The sequence below is a fragment of the Idiotropiscis lumnitzeri genome, chromosome 12 (assembly GCF_059441095.1).
Source record: "Idiotropiscis lumnitzeri isolate Australia: NSW breed Sydney's pygmy pipehorse chromosome 12, RoL_Ilum_1.0, whole genome shotgun sequence".
In the NCBI taxonomy this organism is placed as follows: Eukaryota; Metazoa; Chordata; class Actinopteri; order Syngnathiformes; family Syngnathidae; genus Idiotropiscis; species Idiotropiscis lumnitzeri.
The window spans coordinates 14,665,757-14,685,219 of NC_142402.1; the positions used below are offsets into that span (position 1 = coordinate 14,665,757).

General features: G+C 42.4%; 1 protein-coding gene across 2 annotated transcripts in view; it reads left to right on the forward strand.

Moving 5' to 3' along the window:
- Window positions 1-19,463, forward strand: part of ephb1 (EPH receptor B1) — a 144,596-nt gene that overhangs the window by 124,170 nt on the left and 963 nt on the right. Inside the window, exons 10-16 of one of the 2 annotated variants that reach the window (XM_088310307.1) lie at window positions 1,608-1,796; window positions 2,122-2,369; window positions 4,340-4,555; window positions 12,741-12,890; window positions 14,856-15,049; window positions 16,033-16,188; window positions 16,353-17,533. In XM_088310307.1, the coding sequence (XP_088166433.1) occupies window positions 1,608-1,796; window positions 2,122-2,369; window positions 4,340-4,555; window positions 12,741-12,890; window positions 14,856-15,049; window positions 16,033-16,188; window positions 16,353-16,461 (1,262 nt within the window). In that variant the 3' untranslated portion in view covers window positions 16,462-17,533. The remainder of the gene's footprint in view (window positions 1-1,607; window positions 1,797-2,121; window positions 2,370-4,339; window positions 4,556-12,740; window positions 12,891-14,855; window positions 15,050-16,032; window positions 16,189-16,352; window positions 17,534-19,463) is intronic. The other variant, XM_088310308.1, reaches the window with a different exon arrangement.

A 19,463-nucleotide genomic window follows, 5' to 3' on the forward strand; every position in this document is an offset into this window, starting at 1 on the left:
AAAAGGGCACAAATGGACTTGATGGAGATGGGTTCATTCCAATCATACCCGCCAAGGTTTTTTTTTTTTTTTTTTCACGCGGCGAAAGAGGTCTGCCTCCAAGCGCCACTGTCGAAATGATGATTTGACATCTGCTTGTTTACGATTATGTCCATCTTGGAGCAGCGCAATGTATTGAATGTGTTTCCAAGTGCTTTTCTGCAGCCGTGCTCGCCCGCTCAAACTGGCGGGTCCCGGGAACTGCGCTTACTTATCGGCGAGTGGCATGAGGAAAGAAAGTTGATGGCGCGGCGGTTTTTATCTCTTTATAAGCTTGTAGGTGGGGGTGGGGGGAAGCTGCGGGCAAAATTGGGTCTTGCACTATTTAAGAGTTGAAAGACTGCACGTCGGGGGGGGGGGGGGGGGGTAGAGAAAAATAGATGTCTTCATTGATTGTGTGATCTCCCTCACCTGCGCCTTCATTCTTCTCGCTATCTCGTTTTACTCATCAGGGGGGGAGCTCTGAAGTCGAGCACCTCTGTGGTCAGAAAACTTCCAGCAATCTGTGCCGTTAGACTTCCCCAAAGGAAAAAGCCAGCGTTAAAAGATTAACCTTTTGCTTTTTTTAAATTTATTTATTTATTTTTCTATGACACCCCCCCCCCCCCCCCCACAAAAAAAAAGCCGCTCTCGTCTCTCATGGAGTGTTAAGATACAATGACAGACACGAGAAAAGAAAAAGGGACATCAGAAATTATGTTCAGTAGGCAGGCTCAAACGGCCGTTGACAGAGAGTGAACAAATCTTCAAAATTGATTTACCGTAATGCTGACAAACCGCAAAATATCAAACAGCAAATAACACATCAACAAGATAACAAACATCGTCGCTGAGTTCTAATCATTCGAGCAATATTTGATAAAAAATATAACAGTCCACACAGGCATTATATTCTTGATCAGACGTGGGCAAACTACGGCCCGGGGGCCACATGCGGCCCATTCAACGTTATAATCCGGCCCGCCGAACTTGAAAAAAAATTAAATGAATAAACCTTGTTGCTATTTTATTTTCTAAATACTGTGGTTTTTCAAAGACATATATATTGTTGTAATGCTTTTGTTCATTTTCATTTAAAATTGTTATTTTTTTCCTCTACGAAGAACATAACATTACAGCAGCTCCGCGAGGATCAAGATTGACCACCATCCAGGTTTTAATTGCGTTGGTCATTTGTGGTTCCGCTTCATGACAAACTGCGTCCCCTTTCGCAACCTCTCACTCCACCAATCAACATTTACTTTTTTATCTTTACATGGAACTCAAATTGCCTGTTTGACCTTCCACCCATTTTCTCTAATGCGTCCGATGCGTGCGATAAGAACCATTTCTATCCAGTCGTAGCCGTTCATTTATCTTAAGGAGAACCGTAGATCAAGTTTACTTGTCCTCATAGTGTTAAAAGCTTGCACTGATGGGAACTACGGCTGTGTCGCAATGTGATTGAAGTTACGACCTTCGGGTCAATTGTATTCATCAGGCTTTTAACACAACACATCAGGCAAATGGATAAAAAAAAAAAAATAATAGAGGAGTTTCTTCTCACTGGGCACCTTTGGTTGTTCTAGAACTCTCTTTGCGAGCCGACATGTCTAACTGCCCCTCACCACTGGGCTGCCCGACCCACTTCTCAGGCTCCCCAGGGATGAAGATCTACATCGACCCCTTCACGTACGAAGACCCCAACGAAGCCGTCCACGAGTTTGCCAAGGAGATCGACGTCTCGACGGTTAAAATCGAGGAGGTCATCGGCGCAGGTAGCGAATGCTGTACTCTTGTGTTTACGTCGCTATGGTAACACATAATTTAGTCGGGGGTTGCAAAGCCAGCCAATCAGGGGGAAGCGTGGATATACGCCAGCTATCGTGGGAAATGCCGGAATTGCATTAAAAATGAGTTATTTTTCCGATTGTAGTAAATTTCTGATATGTTCTGACATTTTTTTCCCCAAAAATCAGAGGATGTAATTATTTGATTTTTTTTTTTAATTCCGAGTGATCAGGTAAGCTGTTTTCTTTGCTCTCAGGTGTTTCTTTCGCGTCACGTCAACTGCGTAGTGATGACGCCGTCTTATTCTTCCAGGCGAATTTGGAGAAGTATACAAGGGCCGTTTGAAGCTGCCCAGTAAGAGGGAGATCTTCGTAGCCATCAAGACCCTGAAGGCGGGCTACGTCGAGAAGCAGAGGCGGGACTTCTTGTCTGAGGCGTCAATCATGGGTCAGTTTGACCACCCCAACATCATCCGTCTGGAGGGAGTCGTGACCAAGAGTCGACCCGTCATGATCGTCACGGAGTTTATGGAGAACGGGGCCCTCGACTCCTTCCTCAGGGTGAGTGACTCTAATGAGGAGATGTCGATTGTTAGCGAGGATTTGATTATGAGTCGACTCATTGATGAATTCTAACAGTCGGACCAAACGCAAGTGAGACATCAGTTGCTATGGGAGACAAATGAATGACTCCCATAAAAGAGGCTCCTTCTACACCACGCAGATGAAAACAAAATGTCTGTCTGATGCTTTTGGCTCGCAAAATTGGCAGAAATGCCCCCCCGCACCCCACACTTCCTACGAGGGTCCATCTTTTTTTTTTTTTTCAGCACGGCTCCATCTGTTGGATCTGGTGCCTCACAGGCCCAATGCAATCAGATTTAGAGTAAGAAAATCAGCCGTCATTTAAATAACAATTAGCGTTTATTCTTACATGGCATATTTCTCGGACCGTGTCGGACTTCAGAGACTTTGTCCCACCATTGGTTCACATCTCAATCGTAGTCAGAATACATGTTGCTTAGAAGGTTCCACTGTTTTCAAGTACCGTATTTTCGCGACCATACGGCGCACTTTAAAGTCCCAAATCTTCCCCAAAACAAACGAGGCGCCTATGATGTAGACTGAGTAACTCGCTCAACCATTGGGCCTTAGCATGCGCAAGCTAGTATGCGCGAGCTAGCATGCGCGAACTAGCATGCGCGAGCCAGTATCCGCGAGCTAGCATGCGCGAGCTAGCATGAGCGAGCTAGCATGCGCGAGCTAGCATGAGCGAGCTAGCATGCGCGAGCCAGCATCCGCAAGCTAGCATCCGCGAGCTAGCATGCGCGAGCTAGCATCCGCGAGCTAGCATGCGCGAGCTAGCATGCGGCTCGTAGTGCGGCGCGCCCAGTGTAAGTATTGAATACAGAAATAGCACCCTCAACTGGTGCCGCGTGCGTCTTTTGGCCGTAAAAATACGGTAGTTAATCCCTGAAACTATGATTGGACTTCTGGCTCTTTGTTTTATATTAAGAAACTTCATCAAAATTCACCTCAGCCTTTTTCTCCTTCAATCTCACGGATGACTGCTCGGCGCTACTTTGATCTTAGGCGGGCTTTAAGGGGCTCTTTGAAGCTGGCTTTGCTAACCGCCACTTCCGACTTGTTTTCATCGATCCGTTTCACCCTTGTATTTGTTCCGATGTTCAAAGCGCCTCTGAGCATTCACACAGGGGCATGGCCACGACGCCCGCACGCTAAACAGAGAAAAAGATAGCACCGTGTGCTTGCACAATTTTGTTGAATGAACACAAGTAGAGTGAAGAGGTTGGCGGCTAGTTTTCCTTTTCTTAGGAAATAAATATAATTTTACTCCTGGAATGAAAATGAATAGAAATGCAAAACATTTCCATAAAATGTTTCTTTCTGCCAATAGCACATGACATTATATGAAAATGTCATTAATGCTGTCTTTTTTTTTTTGTCATTGTGATTGCATGTGACACGATCGATTCCAATCTGCCCTTTACATGCGTCACCACATTAGTCAGGACGTGATATGTGACGCGCACACGTCGACGTGAAGTCACGTCATTTTACTTCAGTCGTCGACTTAGCCCAGTAGTTGCAATTGTTTTAACATGTTTATTAAAGCAACAGCATGACAAAAAAAACAAACAAAAAGGTATTTTAAAAGTGCTTGGTGGCAGGCTGGAAGTCACCATTTTCAAGTACGTAAATGATCACAAGACTGTAATGTAGTACAATTTTGTGCCGTCTTGCAGAAAAAAAATGTCTCATAGCTGATTTTGAGTCGTCTTGATGCATCGTAGCTCGTGTATTGTGACAAACTCAACGATCTGACGTCTGGGTCCCTTCGCGACCACCGCCACAAAAGTCTGGCCTGTCAGAAATTAGTGTATATCTTGCCGCACGGCGTGACGTCCTACGTCGTCCTTGGATTGCTTTTCGATATTGACCAATCAGAAGACAGTGCAAGAGACGTATTTTTTTTTTTTTATTCCTGCTGTTTGCTCTTTGTTTTGCAGCAAAACGATGGTCAGTTCACCGTGATCCAGTTGGTGGGCATGATGCGCGGGATCTCGGCCGGCATGAAATATCTCTCCGAGATGAACTACGTGCACCGGGACTTGGCGGCGCGCAACATTCTGGTCAACAGCAACCTGGTGTGTAAAGTGTCCGATTTCGGGCTGTCGCGCTACCTGCAGGAGGACACCTCGGATCCCAGCTACACCAGCTCTTTGGTGCGTACGCTCCGGCTTTTCCTCTCCGCATCCCTCTCATCGTCCTCTATCACCATCACGTCCGTCAAATCCGTTTTGAGTCAGTCTGACAGCTTTCTATTTGGAGAAGCGCTCAACCTTTCCCAGAGCTCTCCATCCTCTCTTCATCCTCGCCATCATCGGTCCTCTTTCCGGTGTTCTGTAGTCACGGGCCGCGGTTCTGCTTCTGTCACATCTTCATTAGTGGGGAGACAAGCCTCCTCCTGGGAAGGCTCCTCTCTCGTTGACATGCCCAGAGTGCACGGGAACCAAAGGGCATGGCGCCCCCCCCCCCCTCCCCCTTTCCAACTGACAGCTCCCATCGCTTCCGCCTGCCTGCCTTCCTCCCGCCTTCTCGTTTCACTCATCGTTCATTATTACAGGGGGCATCATGGGAGGCTTTGGCTCCTCATTAACTCCTCCACACCACAGATCTGTAATTATCAGCCGCCATCGTTAGTTCATCGACCGCCTCCTCCTTTTCCTCATTCATAACGCCTTCAGATACGCACGCTTGTGCGATTCGCCGTGTGTGTGGCAAAAGTGTGTGCAGGGTTATAAGTAACAATGTGGAGGCACAGGCGGTGTTTTATTTCGTCAAGTTTTACCTCATTTACGGTGCTTTGAGATTTTAGTGTGAACGAGATTGTTTTATTGATATTTTATCAAGGGTCATGACACTGTTTGGAGGTCGCTCGGAAACTCACTGGCCATATAATTAGGTACACCCACGGAGTCTGGTGAGATCCAAAACAATTGTTGTGCGGACTTATAATAGTCACGTACAAGGTTTGTCAGAAAAGTTGCAGGACTGGTTTAATTCCAACCCCAAAATACAACAAAGTTTTCCGCGTCAATATGGACCGGACGAAAGGCACAAGACAATTAGTGGCTGCTTCACCGTGACAACGTGCCTGCTCACAATGCTCTGAGCATCTGACACTTCCTGGCCAAGAAGAATTTTTTTTAATTTTTTCCCCCCCTCTTTCCCAATCTCAAGGGGCTCATCACAGGGAGCAATTTTGAAAATGTGGATGACATCAGAATGGCCGCGACAATGGTGCTGCAGGATCTCAAAAGAATCCTTTCAGCTGTTCGTTAAGGCGTGGCAGAAAAAGGGGGGGCGGTTACTTTGAGGAGAAAAACTTCTCTGACACATTTCATATACTTTTCACTTCATTGATTCTTTGCCTTTTGTTTTGGACTGCCAGTTTCTAAGAATGCTCTTCTGAAGTTGTACCTTTCCTCTGTTTGCCTCGGGGACAGTTGATGCAAATGTATTCTTTACACTCTGATTATACGGCATATTTGTACTTCTGTGGTTAATCTGTATATATTATGGATGAATCTGAATATTAATACCTCATGCTATAAAGGAGGGCTATTTTGGGACTACCTTGTGATGTATTTTGACACATGCAAAAAGCGGAGATCAAAAGCAAGCAGGTAATAGCCTGGAGCTTCAAAAGAAGATTTCTTAAAATATCATTTAAATAAAAGTGAAGACAGGGGAAATTCATCAAAAAACATGTTTGTAATTCTCCTAGTTGGTTTTCAGGTGTCCACGTTCCTTTCATCGTTCTCATCGTGCTGAATTCTCAAAATCTGGTGGCCCGATGCTTTTTTTGCACAGAACTGTACGTTGTGTTTAAGGTTTTGAAGGTGAACGTGCAAACAAGCTTGTGGGGGTGTTGGCCGTTTGCGCCTCACTCGCTCGACGACAGCATAATTAAACGATCCCGGGTCCCCCTTTCCTTCCGTGACCCGCTCAGCTATGACCTGTCGCAAACCAATCGGCAAGCGAGGCTGCCGCCGCAGACAAGGCCGAGGGAATCGGGAGAAAATTAAATTGCGCTAACATGCCGTGATTTACATTGGCATCGACCTCCTCCACCCCGACAAATTAATCACCTCTTTTCCGACACTGCTTTTCTAAATGTTCTTTGCGCTTGTTGGCGGAGCAATTAGAGTGCATGCGGTGCGCTGCCACGTATGGCGAAGAGGACCTGCTGGTCATTGTCTTTTTATGTGGCCGTGGGTTCACGTCGAGGCGATGCTGCCGGGTTTTCGCATCCAAGGGGGGTGCTGACTAAAATCAGGAGACATCTGGCTCATAAAAGACGAGACATGATGATGACATTGCATGTAGTTCTAATTTTGGGATTGGGATGGTCATTGCCTTTCACATTCTGTGCATATTTCTGTGGGGGTTTTTTTTTCCCCGCACACCAGGCGCCTTCTCCTTTTTTGCCGTGTTTGTTTGTGTCGTTGAGGCTGAGAGAGGTTGAAAGGCGAGGTCGCACGGAGCTCGCGACAAAGCTCGTCCGTCAAATCCCCGCGACCCGATCGACATTTTCCCCCGCTCCGCTCCACTGCTCGCGCTGCTCTTTTCTGTCACTTGGCTTCTTGTTTTTTTTTTTTTCTTTTTTTTTTGGGCATCATTTCTCCCGCCCCAGGCTCCATTTTGGATTACATTATTTATGAAATGCAAGTTTCAGGGGCAGTTTTTTGATTAAATGATGTGAATGTCTGGATGATAAGTCATTAAAAAAAAAAAAAAAAAAACTACCATCGGACTGACTGAAGACTGTCTTTGTAAACTATTTAAATCATTATAAAACAGTTGTAAAATACTTGTTTACTGTGGGCTCACTATTTGGCAAGTGACTATTTTAACCACAGTCACGAACAAATTCAATAATATTGAGCAGCTAACATTTATGAAGCAACTGGTAAAAAAGCCAATGTAAAATGAATAAAATAAAAATAAAATAAATCAAAATTTTGTTTTGACATTCCCCCGATAGATTTTTTTTTTTTCAAATACTGCTAAGAAAGTTAAGGTGGCTTCCTGTTGTTTTTTCTTGCCTTTGATGATCCCAGTATAAGTGAAGGTAAAGGAAAAAAAACTAAACAATTTGTTCCCGTTCTTGTCATTCATTCTGCAAGGCCTGACACCTCGGGCTATTTCTCATCTTCAAATAAAAAAACCTTTGTTCACGCATGCACAGGCGAGGTTAAAAATATTCTGCATTTCTCGTGCAACATAAATTCAGCATTAAGTGTCTGGAGGAGGCGTCACGCTGCTTGAGAGGAGTCATGCATTCAAATGGAATGGCTTTGCTGTTCTCGTCTGCTCTTAGCATGGGCTGACTCCAAACTACCACATTGGTGACGGGCACAGATGCTTATTTTCATCCGCCAGTGGAAACGATTGCAAAGTGCACATGTGGCGCGACGGTCCGCCTCTCTCTTCCCAATTCTCCCGCACCCCCGTGATAAGCGTAAGTCCCCGAACCCGATCTGTATCCGGCTTCCCCACCGGGGCAGAGGCTAGAACCGCCGCTTCTGGGGGACTAGCTTTCGGAAATACGTAGAATTTATACCCGCTGTGAACTACAGTACTGTTGTGAAGATGCCAAATCGCACATAATGGACAATACGGGAGGAAATAAAAAATGATGATACTGTAGCTACCGGCTGGGACAACCTTCGAAACGCTCCACCTTGATTCCCCCTCCGCCGTGCTGCCAGAGTCAGGATAAAGTAGACCTTGATTCACCATCTGTGGTTGTTGCGAGGCTTTTGTGTTCTACGAAATCACTCACCGTGGATTTATATCACTGCTCTAATTTGAATTCAGTGCATGTCATGGCTTTTGGGCAAAATCCAAGCATCTCCCATTGTTGTTGTTCTAAAGCTATTTTTAACCCTTTAAAACGTGGGATCGAATTTGAAATTGACCATATATGGACATAGGTTTCTGTCCAACAGTGGCAGTGTATTTATTTGACTGTCTATTTACAGCTCAAGTACCGTAAACATCACTGTATATGTAATTACTATGTAATTACTATGTAATTAATGTACGCTCGAATCACCCCGCATGCCAAAATGCTCAACGTAAACTACAAATTTGACAACATCCGCCAGTGACGATATCAACTGTCTAGTTGGCTTGTACTGCTTTAAATCGGTTTCATTGCAGGTAACCTCAACATTGCTCTACTGATCTTTTCATTCCCGCCCGTACGTATCACTGCAAAGATAGTGAATAAGGGAAGAATCAAGTCCATTAATACTGTGCTCCAATTTGATAAGACTAATTTGCAAGAGCGTATTCGCCTATTTTCCACATGCTGTAAATGAATTATCAGGCCAAGGTCAGTCTGAGATGAGCACGGAGGAGCTCAAATTAGACTGGACACCTTCCATTAAACGGATCCGGCAAATAAGATGATCTAATTCAAGTTAGCACATCAGAACATGCAGTTAGCCCAGAAATTGAATGCCTCTAAATTTGTGTAATTTGGACAGCAGCCAGAGTTGGCAGAGAAAATGCGACATTATAATATATACTCGATGTTATTTATGTGTGTGTGTGTGTGTGTATATACTATTTATTGTTTTGGAATTTTAATTATAGTTAGTTTTTATTTCATTTTGAGTTTTGTCTTTTTAAATTTATTTTTAATTAGTTTTCAAGGTGGCGTTGTTTTTGTTAGTTTTAGTTTTTTACACTTTGTATTAGTTAGGTTCATTATTAGTTTTCTTTTTTTGTTTAAATGTGTTTTAGTTGTGTGCAAAATTAATCAACAGTCCATGAGTATTGCATAGTAAAAATTCAACAAAAATATTATTTTAAAATTCTTAATCTTAAATTCAAAATTCTAGTTAGTTTTAGTTAGTTTTGTAGACGTGAAATGTGGTTTAATTTAGTTGTTTATTTTTTTTTAGTTTGAGTTATTTCATCAGTTTTCGTTATCTAAAATAACCTTGCTTATGAAAACATAACTATGGCTGGAAGGCCGAATTCCTGTCTCATTTTGTACTGCAAATGTTAATCCTGGCAACTTTGACTCTTCCTAATGAGCTGTGAAGGCTTTGGGGGAAAAAAAAAAAAAGAATAAATATAAAAACTTGTACTTGTCATCATCGGGAATTGGGTTTCTTGTGCTGAGAAATCAAAGCAAATAGATATTTCTACTGTGTGGCCACATAGCGGTCATCTGGAAGACATTATCTCAAGTACAATAATTGAGTTTATTGGGCTGTCAATCATTTGCGCAAAGATTAACCTTGGGAGGCACAGTGTGAAGTGCACATTTTTTTTTTAAATCGAGATTCTTTTTTTTTTCTACATGGATGACCATTTTTTGGCACTTTGCACTCCTTGCTCAAGCAGTATAAGGATATTTTTAGTGAATAGATCGCACGTCAGCCACGTATATCGTTTTTTCGCTTGCAACTCTGCATGACATGAACATAAATGTGTTAAAAGACCCGCGCCAATCTCATTCCCGTGGGTGGCTTCCAAAGCCAACATCTCACCATGCGCCTTTCCTCTTTTCTTCCCACCCCTTTGCTTCCTTCCGTTCTTCACCGTGCCGTCGCTCTTCTTCCCCTCTCCAAAAGCGTCACTCCACCCTGCTCACTTTGGGCCAGCGATCGTTGCTCTCAGGATTTCATTAAAAAGATGTTGATGGAGTTCTCTGCCTGGGCAAATAAATGGGCTCAAGTCCATTTGAGTGTGCATTGTTGGGAAATGGATTGCTGAATTGGAGGAGTGGAGGAAATAGGAGATGGGAAGTGCAAAGTGAAAAAAAAAAGATTAGTTATCAAGAATGCCGGATTCCGGGTCGCTCTTTTTTTTTTTTTTTTTATGGTTTGTGGTATTTGCTGCATAATGGAGGTGACTGTACTTCAAGAGGTGCATTTACTCATATTTATCATATTCCTTTGAAGTTGGTGCGCGCTTACTCAAGATGTAGTGCCTGACTCCCTTTTTTTTTCCTCTTACGAGTCTCAACATAATTTATCTCACTTTTATTGATGCAGTAAATGTGTCGACTACTTGGAGAATGGACCTACAAATGTTACTGTCGCTGTTTTCGGCTGCAAAGTGTCTTCTGGTGGTTTATGTCAGCAATTATACGCACTCGAGGATATTTTTTTATTTTTTTGTCGCATCAACAATCAACCAGCACATAGTTTCTGTTGAAAATGTTATTTTCTGTTACTGGCTGCACAACTTTTGATCGTATTTTCTCTATTAATGTCATGCCGGACATACTTGTTGGCATGACTCAACAATGGCATCCCTGATTCTCCTTTCATTTCTGCTTTTTGAATGTCAGCTCAGGATTTCTCGGTAATTAGGTTTTATGGCATTTTAGACACCCCCCCCCCCCCCCCCATTCTCGTGTCTCGCTAAATTGTCTCATATTCCATTGCTGGATGGATGGCGGCTGTGCAGGCGGCTGTGGCTGCCGAGTCCCGGAAATTCAAAGACACGCCACGGATGTCAGTACGCTCCCTCCTGGTCCATCATGTCCTGATAGGTCACTTATGTTTCTCATGTTCTGATGAAACGTGGACTTTGGGGCACATTTGGGATTCCGGCAGAGTTGCCCAAAGCTCCCCTGCTGGGCCCCGCACAAGAATGTTTGATAAAGTCGGTCAAAACATTTTCAAATAGAACCACAGCGAAACGGAACCAAAACACGCTTCAAATGCGGCAATGTGGGGAATATTGAAAAGATCGTGACATGTCAGTCCAACGAATGACCACCTCCAGGTTTTTATAGGCCCCTCTCATCAGATTTTGTTGCATTCACACAGTTCTGCTGTCATGAACGTAACGGTCACGGCAAATTTAAAGAAAAAAAAAAATCTGATCGGCATCCAATGCAATCACTGCAGGCAAACAAAAAGAACAGTTAGTCCATCGTTAACTCATTCACTACCAGCCGAGTAAAAAAAAATAGATTTTTGACGGATTTAGCCGTCAATGGCAGTCTATGATTTAAGAGTTTTCTGCATGCTCCGTGGGCCTCACGAAGCACTTGATGACACAAGGTCTGTTTTAATTTCCATCATCACTTTCCCTCGAAGCAACTCCCTCGTGGTGTTAACATGCTTTTCTCTCTTCTGGGGAGAGTGTAAATTACACTTTTTTCTTTCCTATTATCGTTTTTTTTTTCTTTTTTTTTTTTTTTTCGGAGCATGAGCCGTTGAGGAGTTACGAAGCCAGCATTTTTGGCAGCGCTATCACTGGCCCACAGCAGTAATTACCGAAGGGTTTGCATTGCTGCCTCCCGACCCGGCCGCCTTGGAAATGTTATTACTTGTCGGTCTCTTTGTGAAGCCGATGTCTTTGCCCGGGCCATTCCAGCTTGTTTCCAAGCAGGGTGCCTCAATGTGAAACCTGGGAGCAAGTCAGTGAGAATAAATAAGAAGGAAAATGTGTGGCGGTGAAATGTTTTCCTCTCTGTTTAATTAGTTTGCCTCTTTGAGTGTTCAAATTTGGAGAAAATGTACAAAAAATGACAAGTTTGTTTCCGTTTCTCCGAGTCGGTCGGCTTGGCAATCCGGTGTGTGTCCCGAGCGAACGGCACCTTTTCAACACCTCCCCTTTGACGAGCGCAGACGTTAAAGCGAGCGGCGTGAACACACATTTTAAGAGTAGTGTCAAACGCTGCATGGAAATCCTTGGGATTACTATTCATTGTGTGCATTCAGCCCCATCTCGGCCCCCCTTCGCTCGGGCTGCTTTGTTTTTCCTCCGTGTCTGTATCCAACTGTGGCTTATCTGTGAATTCTCAGGTTGGGCTAATTGGCATTATTAAACCAGTGGTGGGGCTCAAGAGACGCAGCTTGACAGTCTGCCTGTTTACACAAAACTATCAATGCCTCTGCGTGCCTATTTGGGAAATTGGACAAGCAGCTGTCAGTTTCAATGAAAAGAGAGCGCATGGCTTCGCTGGAGGATCAGGTAGTCCAATTACAAGCGGACGCAGTCAATGGATTAGGTAGGAGCCCACGCCTATCTGCTTTAATTTAAACGGCGGGAGGGGGGGGGGGGGCTGGACGTCCTTGGTCGATGCGTGAAGGGCAAACGCCTTTTTTCGGGACAATTGCTGCATCGGAGTCACTCTTTTGGTGACTTTTGACTGAACCTGATAAAATAAAAATAAAAAGTAAACAACTTGAGAAGTTGAAGATTCGGGACTTGACTTGAGACGTGAAGTTGAATAAATAGAAATTGGCCGGTAAATATCTGAGTTGTCTTCTCTCACTGCACTCGAAGCTGAAACGTGAGACATGAAGACTTAAAATGCACGGAAAGAAAAGATTTGAGTACTGAGACATTTTTTTTTTTCTTCAGGGTGGAAAGATCCCTGTGAGGTGGACCGCGCCGGAGGCCATCGCATACAGGAAGTTCACGTCGGCCAGCGACGTGTGGAGCTACGGAATTGTCATGTGGGAAGTGATGTCATTTGGAGAGAGGCCCTACTGGGACATGTCCAATCAGGATGTAAGTGGAAAAATGACGCAATCAAATATTGTTCAAATTGAAACTGGACATTAGATGCTTGTTTAGTCTTTTTTATTTTATATATATAATATATCCTTCATGTTATCAAACAATAACGGTTCTTCAAAGAAAGAAAAATTGAAGCGCAGCATCTTAATGATAACTGATCACGCTTGTCTTTTCAATTTAAAAGGTGCATAAAAAAAAAAAAATGAAAACGCACACTAAAAGCAATCGGGATGACATTTATTATATAAGATAATGACAGCTAAAATAATGAGTTCTTGGAAACTCTAATCCCATTATAATTTTTCTCGCCTTGCTTTCCAGTAAAATGACCATAAAAACACCCGTAGCATTTTATACAACGTATTTCCTTATTTAAATGTAGATGGTTGCCAAATGCCTCAGCTTTCAAAACAGTCCAAAGCAAAGTAAAGAAATAAAAAGTAGCTCACTACAAGGTATAATGTGCATCCTCTCACATATTACGAGTGTAATAAACGTATTATGACGACGAGTTACATAAGAGATAAATAGAGATTGAAAAAACACAAAGAAATCATATTACCATTTAAAATTTTCAACTATAGCAATGAGGGAGATGGCGCCAAATCACACCTTTTATCATCTTCGATTATCCTCGACAACGTCCTTGACTCTGACTTTGAGCGAGGACGTCTTCCAGGCCGAATCTCACTCCCACTCTCCCCTTTACCTCCCGGGGAGATTTTTTTTTTTTTTTTGAGAGCGCTGCTTTGTTTCCTGCGCCCGTTTGGATCGGATCCACCCGCACAAAGCAGAAACACAAGCAAGCTTTTGGAACTCGTCCCAAAGTCGGCGCTGGCTTTCTCTCTGTCAGCCGCCGAAGCGATCGGCCCATCCGAGTGGACGCTGCTCCGCAAGGAGCATCCAATGCAACAGATGCTGCCTCAGTGGGCCAGCAGCAAACGGCAGCCTGCCGAGGCCAACGTGGTGGCGGCAACTGGCGTCACTCAGCATGTCCGGCTGTCCTCGCCACGCATGTGATTTTCCAGCGCGCACAAACTTCCGTGTGGATCATTTGTCAAGATTCTGCTGAGTTGTGCTCAACTCTGCGGCGGAGTGCAGAGAAACTTCACATTTGATTTTATATTTATTTATTTATTTTTATGATAGGATCTTTAATTCTCAATTTCACACCCGGTCCTTATCTCAGAGTGATGCATTTTAATGGGAAATTATATCTGCAGACAGAAAATGTACAGTGAAGTAAAACACGGACTAAAATGTAAAGATGTGCAGCGATGTGAAGATGTGTTAATGATGTCATCGTCGTCGCAGCGTACCAACATTTTGTGGTGCCGATTCATTTTTTAATTTTAGTCTGTGTTTTTTTTTTCCCCCAATATTTTTCATTATCGAGTGCTTCCATTATGAGCAACATTAAAAATGCAGTCACGTAATGTCTTTCATTTGAACATGAACACTGCGTTTAATTATGGGAAAATAAAAAAAAGCTGTATTCAAATAATTGATCACAAATAAAAAAAATTTAAAAATGCCTTAATATATATTTGAAAACAAACAATTTTAAAAGATTAATTGCAAGATTAATACTTTAAATTTGTACAATTGAGCTAGACTTAACAAATTTACTGTACGGGATTAAAAAAAAATAAAAATGATTATGTGATGCACTTGAAAGTTAAATACAACTGAACTGGACTTAACAAATATATTATATTGGATTTAAAAAAAAAAAACAGTAAATGAAATTATGCAAAGCCACAAAGAAATGACAGCAGTGTCGCTGTCTGCATTTATGAATATTTATTTAATATTTATCTCTGGTATATTGTCTCAATGTTGGGGCGGATGCGCAATTAGTTCGCAACACGGGTGGTGCCAGAATATTAAAGGCAATTATCCATCCCCTCAATATGAGCGCCGATAAAACGTGCACCTCCCTGACGTGCCATGCAGGTGATTAATGCCATCGAGCAGGACTACCGTCTGCCGCCGCCTATGGACTGCCCCAGCGCGCTGCACCAGCTCATGCTGGACTGTTGGCAGAAGGACCGCAACGTCCGGCCCCGCTTCGCAGACATCGTCAGCACTCTGGACAAGATGATCCGTAACCCCGCCGGCCTCAAAGCTGTCGCCAACATCCCTGCGGTGTGAGTCCAGAAGAACGATCCAATTATTTTACGCCTTTTGCTCGTTTGTATCTTTGTTGTCCGCACGGAGACGTTACTTGCAGACTGTTACAGTTGATTGCGTCACACCTGACTCATCGCTCTCGTTTCAAATTCCCTTTTTTTACTTTGTATTTGGTTGCCTAAAATACAATTTACTTTACGAGTCAGCATCAAAATTACTCATAAAACAAAAAGTGTATTTCATGTGACCGCATCGTGTTTTCCTTAAAGTCCACTACTAGCTTAATGCTAACACAAAATAGGAAACACCATAGATCAGCTAATGAATAGCATCTATATCATCGTTAGTGTTTTAAGCAATGATAATTGAACACAAACGGTGGAGCAGCACATGAACTTCACAAAAAAAAAAAATCCAATTTATGCGCAATTTATACCAGCTAATAATCAGTAAAATCTATTTTTTTCAATGCTCTCCTTCTTTTAATCACAACAGCTTTAACTACATTGGTATTTTGGTGGTTTTGGATTTTTCTGATCGCTTTTATTTATTTATATAGTGTCGAGATTTTGTTGCTGAAGAAGCGGAGTCGGCATGTTTCCTGAAATATTCAAAGTTGAAGTGATTTTTTAAATTTTTTTTTTTTTTTACGAATAACTGACTCTATGCTTACGCCAACCTCGTTTGGTAGCAATTGAAGAAAATTGTTAGAAAGAGAACGACTCTAATTTAAGTGGAGGTGGCGTTTTTCATGGTGCTTTTGCATATCAGCCTAACCTCTAAGACTAAAAATATGTCGAATAAATCTGAAATTATTTTTAAGCTAATTAATATATTGCTTGTGTTTGAAAAAAAAAACATGTAGATAACGAAAAAAAAATGCATATTAAATCGCAATTACAATTTGTAGGGGAAAAAAATCTCAGTTTGGTTGAGCACTATTGTAAAAACAGATTTTTATTTATTTATTCATTTATTTTGGGCGTTTGTTCTGCCGCAGGCCTTCTCAGCCACTGCTCGACCGATCCATACCCGACTTCAACACCTTCAGCTCGGTGGAAGATTGGCTGGGTGCTATCAAGATGAGCCAATACAGAGACAACTTCCTCAACTCAGGCTTCACGTCCCTGCAGCTGGTGGCTCAAATGACCGCAGAGTAAGTTTTGGCTAGCATGTGCCTGTTGGAACCTCGCGTGACACTTGAAGCCCTTCCAGTCATATACACCAAATTTCAGCACAGCCAACAAACTGAATGAGACGTTCAAAGTACACTAATCCTCCTTTTTTTTTTTTTTTGTTTACCCATCTGGCTGTCACCAGGGACTTGCTGCGAATAGGCGTGACCTTAGCCGGACACCAAAAGAAGATCCTCAGTAACATCCAATCCATGAGGGTGCAGATGAGCCAGTCCCCCACCGCCATGGCATGACTACAGGGGGCGCCGTGCCACGGAGCGGGCAGCATTCGGAGGACCACCGCCACCGCCGCCGCCACCAACAGCAACTGCGGCCCTCGAATGACCCCCGATCCGCCGCAACGCGCCAGGGTCGAGACCGTTGTCTTAATCTGATCCACACGAGGAGACCAGGGTCTACACTTCCACGCTTAGAAAATCCACACGGAGGAATTCAGGGTCCACACTTGACACACAAGGAAGCTGTGGTGGTTTTGACCAAATTGGGGGAATTTCTCAGCAGTAGTCGGGATCGCTTCTTGTACCGTACCTCTTTTATCTGGACTCTTTTAGAAACATGTGAGCTGTGATTTTTTTTTTTTTTTTTTTTAACTCGTGTGCAATGAAGATGCCTTGACCTGGCCAGAGTAAAGTGGTAGAGTACTTAAGTAATCAGTAGGCGTAATTAGGGGGAGAAGAATACAGGGATGTACAGTTGAAGCGCTCATGTCATCTTTTAGCTTCCATTTTTTTTTTTTGTCTTTTGATCTCCATCGCAAGATGGCTCAAGTCTTGCGTTTAACACTACCTGTAGAGTCGTGGGTGGGAGGCCTTGCCCGCGGTCAGAGAATATAAATATGTTTATCTCTTGCTAAATATAATTATATCTTTCATAATAGACCTTCATATTGAAGGTGATGCTCATGAATGTGTATGTACAGAACTCTCTCGCTTGCATTTTTGGCAAAGACTTGGTTGGACACATGCAATGTGTAGCTTCCTAAGATGCCCTGGATCTCTTTTTACGGACGGACTTTGGGATTGGACATCGTCGAGCTCCAGGGTCTTTACTTGGCTCAACCGTTACGTGACCGATATGTTTAAAAAAAAAAAAGTGAAGTTTTGGTATTGTAGAGCTACATGAAAATTGCTGTGTAGGAGTTGCCAAAAAGCATTTTATTGGAGGTCATGTTAAATGTGGGTGTACACATGCTGTCTCTTGCTAGTGAGCACTTACTTGTACAGTTTTTCTGTTTTTATTCCTCGTGCACTCATCCACGATGGAGGAAGGAAGGCACCTCCTCGTTTGGCCGGCCCCACATTCACGGTGAGTGTCAAAATTTTCATTCAATTTTGATTCAAAACTTAACTTTGCTGCCAGATGTTTAAGAGAATTTTGACTGACCCACCAAATATTGTGTTCTGAGATACGAAGCTTTATATTAGTTTGGGATTTTTTTTTTTTTTTAATTTCTCACAGTTTTTTTTTTCGTTTTTTGTTTTTTTTATTCAGTTCATTTTTACAGTGAATTTTGTTTAATTTTTTTTACAAAATGCTTCGTTTTTTTTTTTTTTAGTTAGTTTTAGCATTAGTTTTAGTTTGGATTTTCAATACCAATTATTTTTCCAACCGTTATTATTTTATTTTTTTTTATTCAGTTCATTTTTACTGTGAATTTGTTTCATTTTTTTTACAAAATGCTTCGTTTTTTTTAATTAGTTTTAGCATTAGTTTTAGTTTGGACTTTCAATACCAATTTTTTTTCCCAACCGATACCAGCACGAGTGTATTCACTCTTGAATGCTCACCAATGCCAAAAGCGGGTACTGCTATTACTTATACTTAAGACAAACATCCTTAAATAAAAAAATAAAAATAAGAATTTGTTTTATTTCATTAATTATAATACATTAACTATGATGACGATATAAGCATTAAACATAAAATGACAAACAATAGAAACTTTTTTTTAACAATAAAAAAAAAAAAAAACTTGTGTAAAAAACACATTAAGGTTACTCACGACCACGCCGGCTGGAACTCGACATGCAAGTTTGAAAAGCACAGCGGCGCTAGAAATCAGAGTGAGTCAGCTTGGCGTCTCTGATGAGCATCTGGGCTAACGTTTGCCAACAGATGCCCGATGCCATTCTGACAGCGGACCAGTGGTGTTTATATTTGCATGAGCACAAAAAGGCTTTTCGTGTCATGCATACATGACACTCACAGTCGCCAAAATTGCGTTGGCAGCGGTTTGGAATGATCTAACAAGTATGGCTGTACTTGCATACTCCAGTACAGTGTTACGTACAAATTGCGTAATGTCGCAGAAGCTTATGATAGCAAGATACTTTTCGGGATTAACTGTCTTGTTTTGGACGAATGCTTGGTCCTTTCACTGATTATGTTTCAAAATCCAAACATAATGAGTGTGATAGTCTGTGCGATGTGAATTTTGAAATGTAATTTTCCTTCTGAAGTTCATGTGTGGGCAAACTATGGCCCGGGGGCCACATGCGTCCCGTTAAACGTTTTCATCCGGCCTGGCGAACTTGAACATAATTAAATTTTCGAAATACTGTGGTGTGTCAAAGACATATTTTGTTGTAATGCTTTTGTTCATTTTCATTGAAAATTAAATGATTTTTTTTTTTTTTCTCCGATGAGGTGAGGTTACCAAAACACTCCGTCCATCTGCTCCTGGTCCGGCCCCTCTGTCACATTTTAGAACCCATTGTGGCCCGCCAATCAAAAAGTTTGCCCACCCCTGATCTAAATAGTTGTCTAAACACAGATCAATATTGGAAAAATGATGGCAAGTCTGTATGAGCATCCAAGCTGTAGTGGATAAAGACTTCTTCCAGTTGGCGAGAAGACTCTAACACAATTGGAAACAAAGCTTATTTTGTCCCTTGGGTGGGATTCAAAGAACTCGTCCATTTTCTCATTTGTCACCAGATATTTTTAGGGTGTGCGCACAAATCGCAGATTTATTTGGATCCAATTCAAATGTTTGGAAGATTCAAGCTGGAATAACGTCTCTTTCTTTTTGCATTTTTTACGTCCGCTGTAGAAAGTGAAAGTTTTCATGACTGTATTTTTAAATGCTGCTTAAGATTGGCACGAGTACCTGCAGTGGGATTCAATTCGAAGTCATTTGCACTCCATTTGGGCTCCGTCTCATCTGTTTGCTTTTGTCGACACAAGAGCCTGTGAATGAGATAAGACTCATTCTGCAAACGCTGACATTTGCATG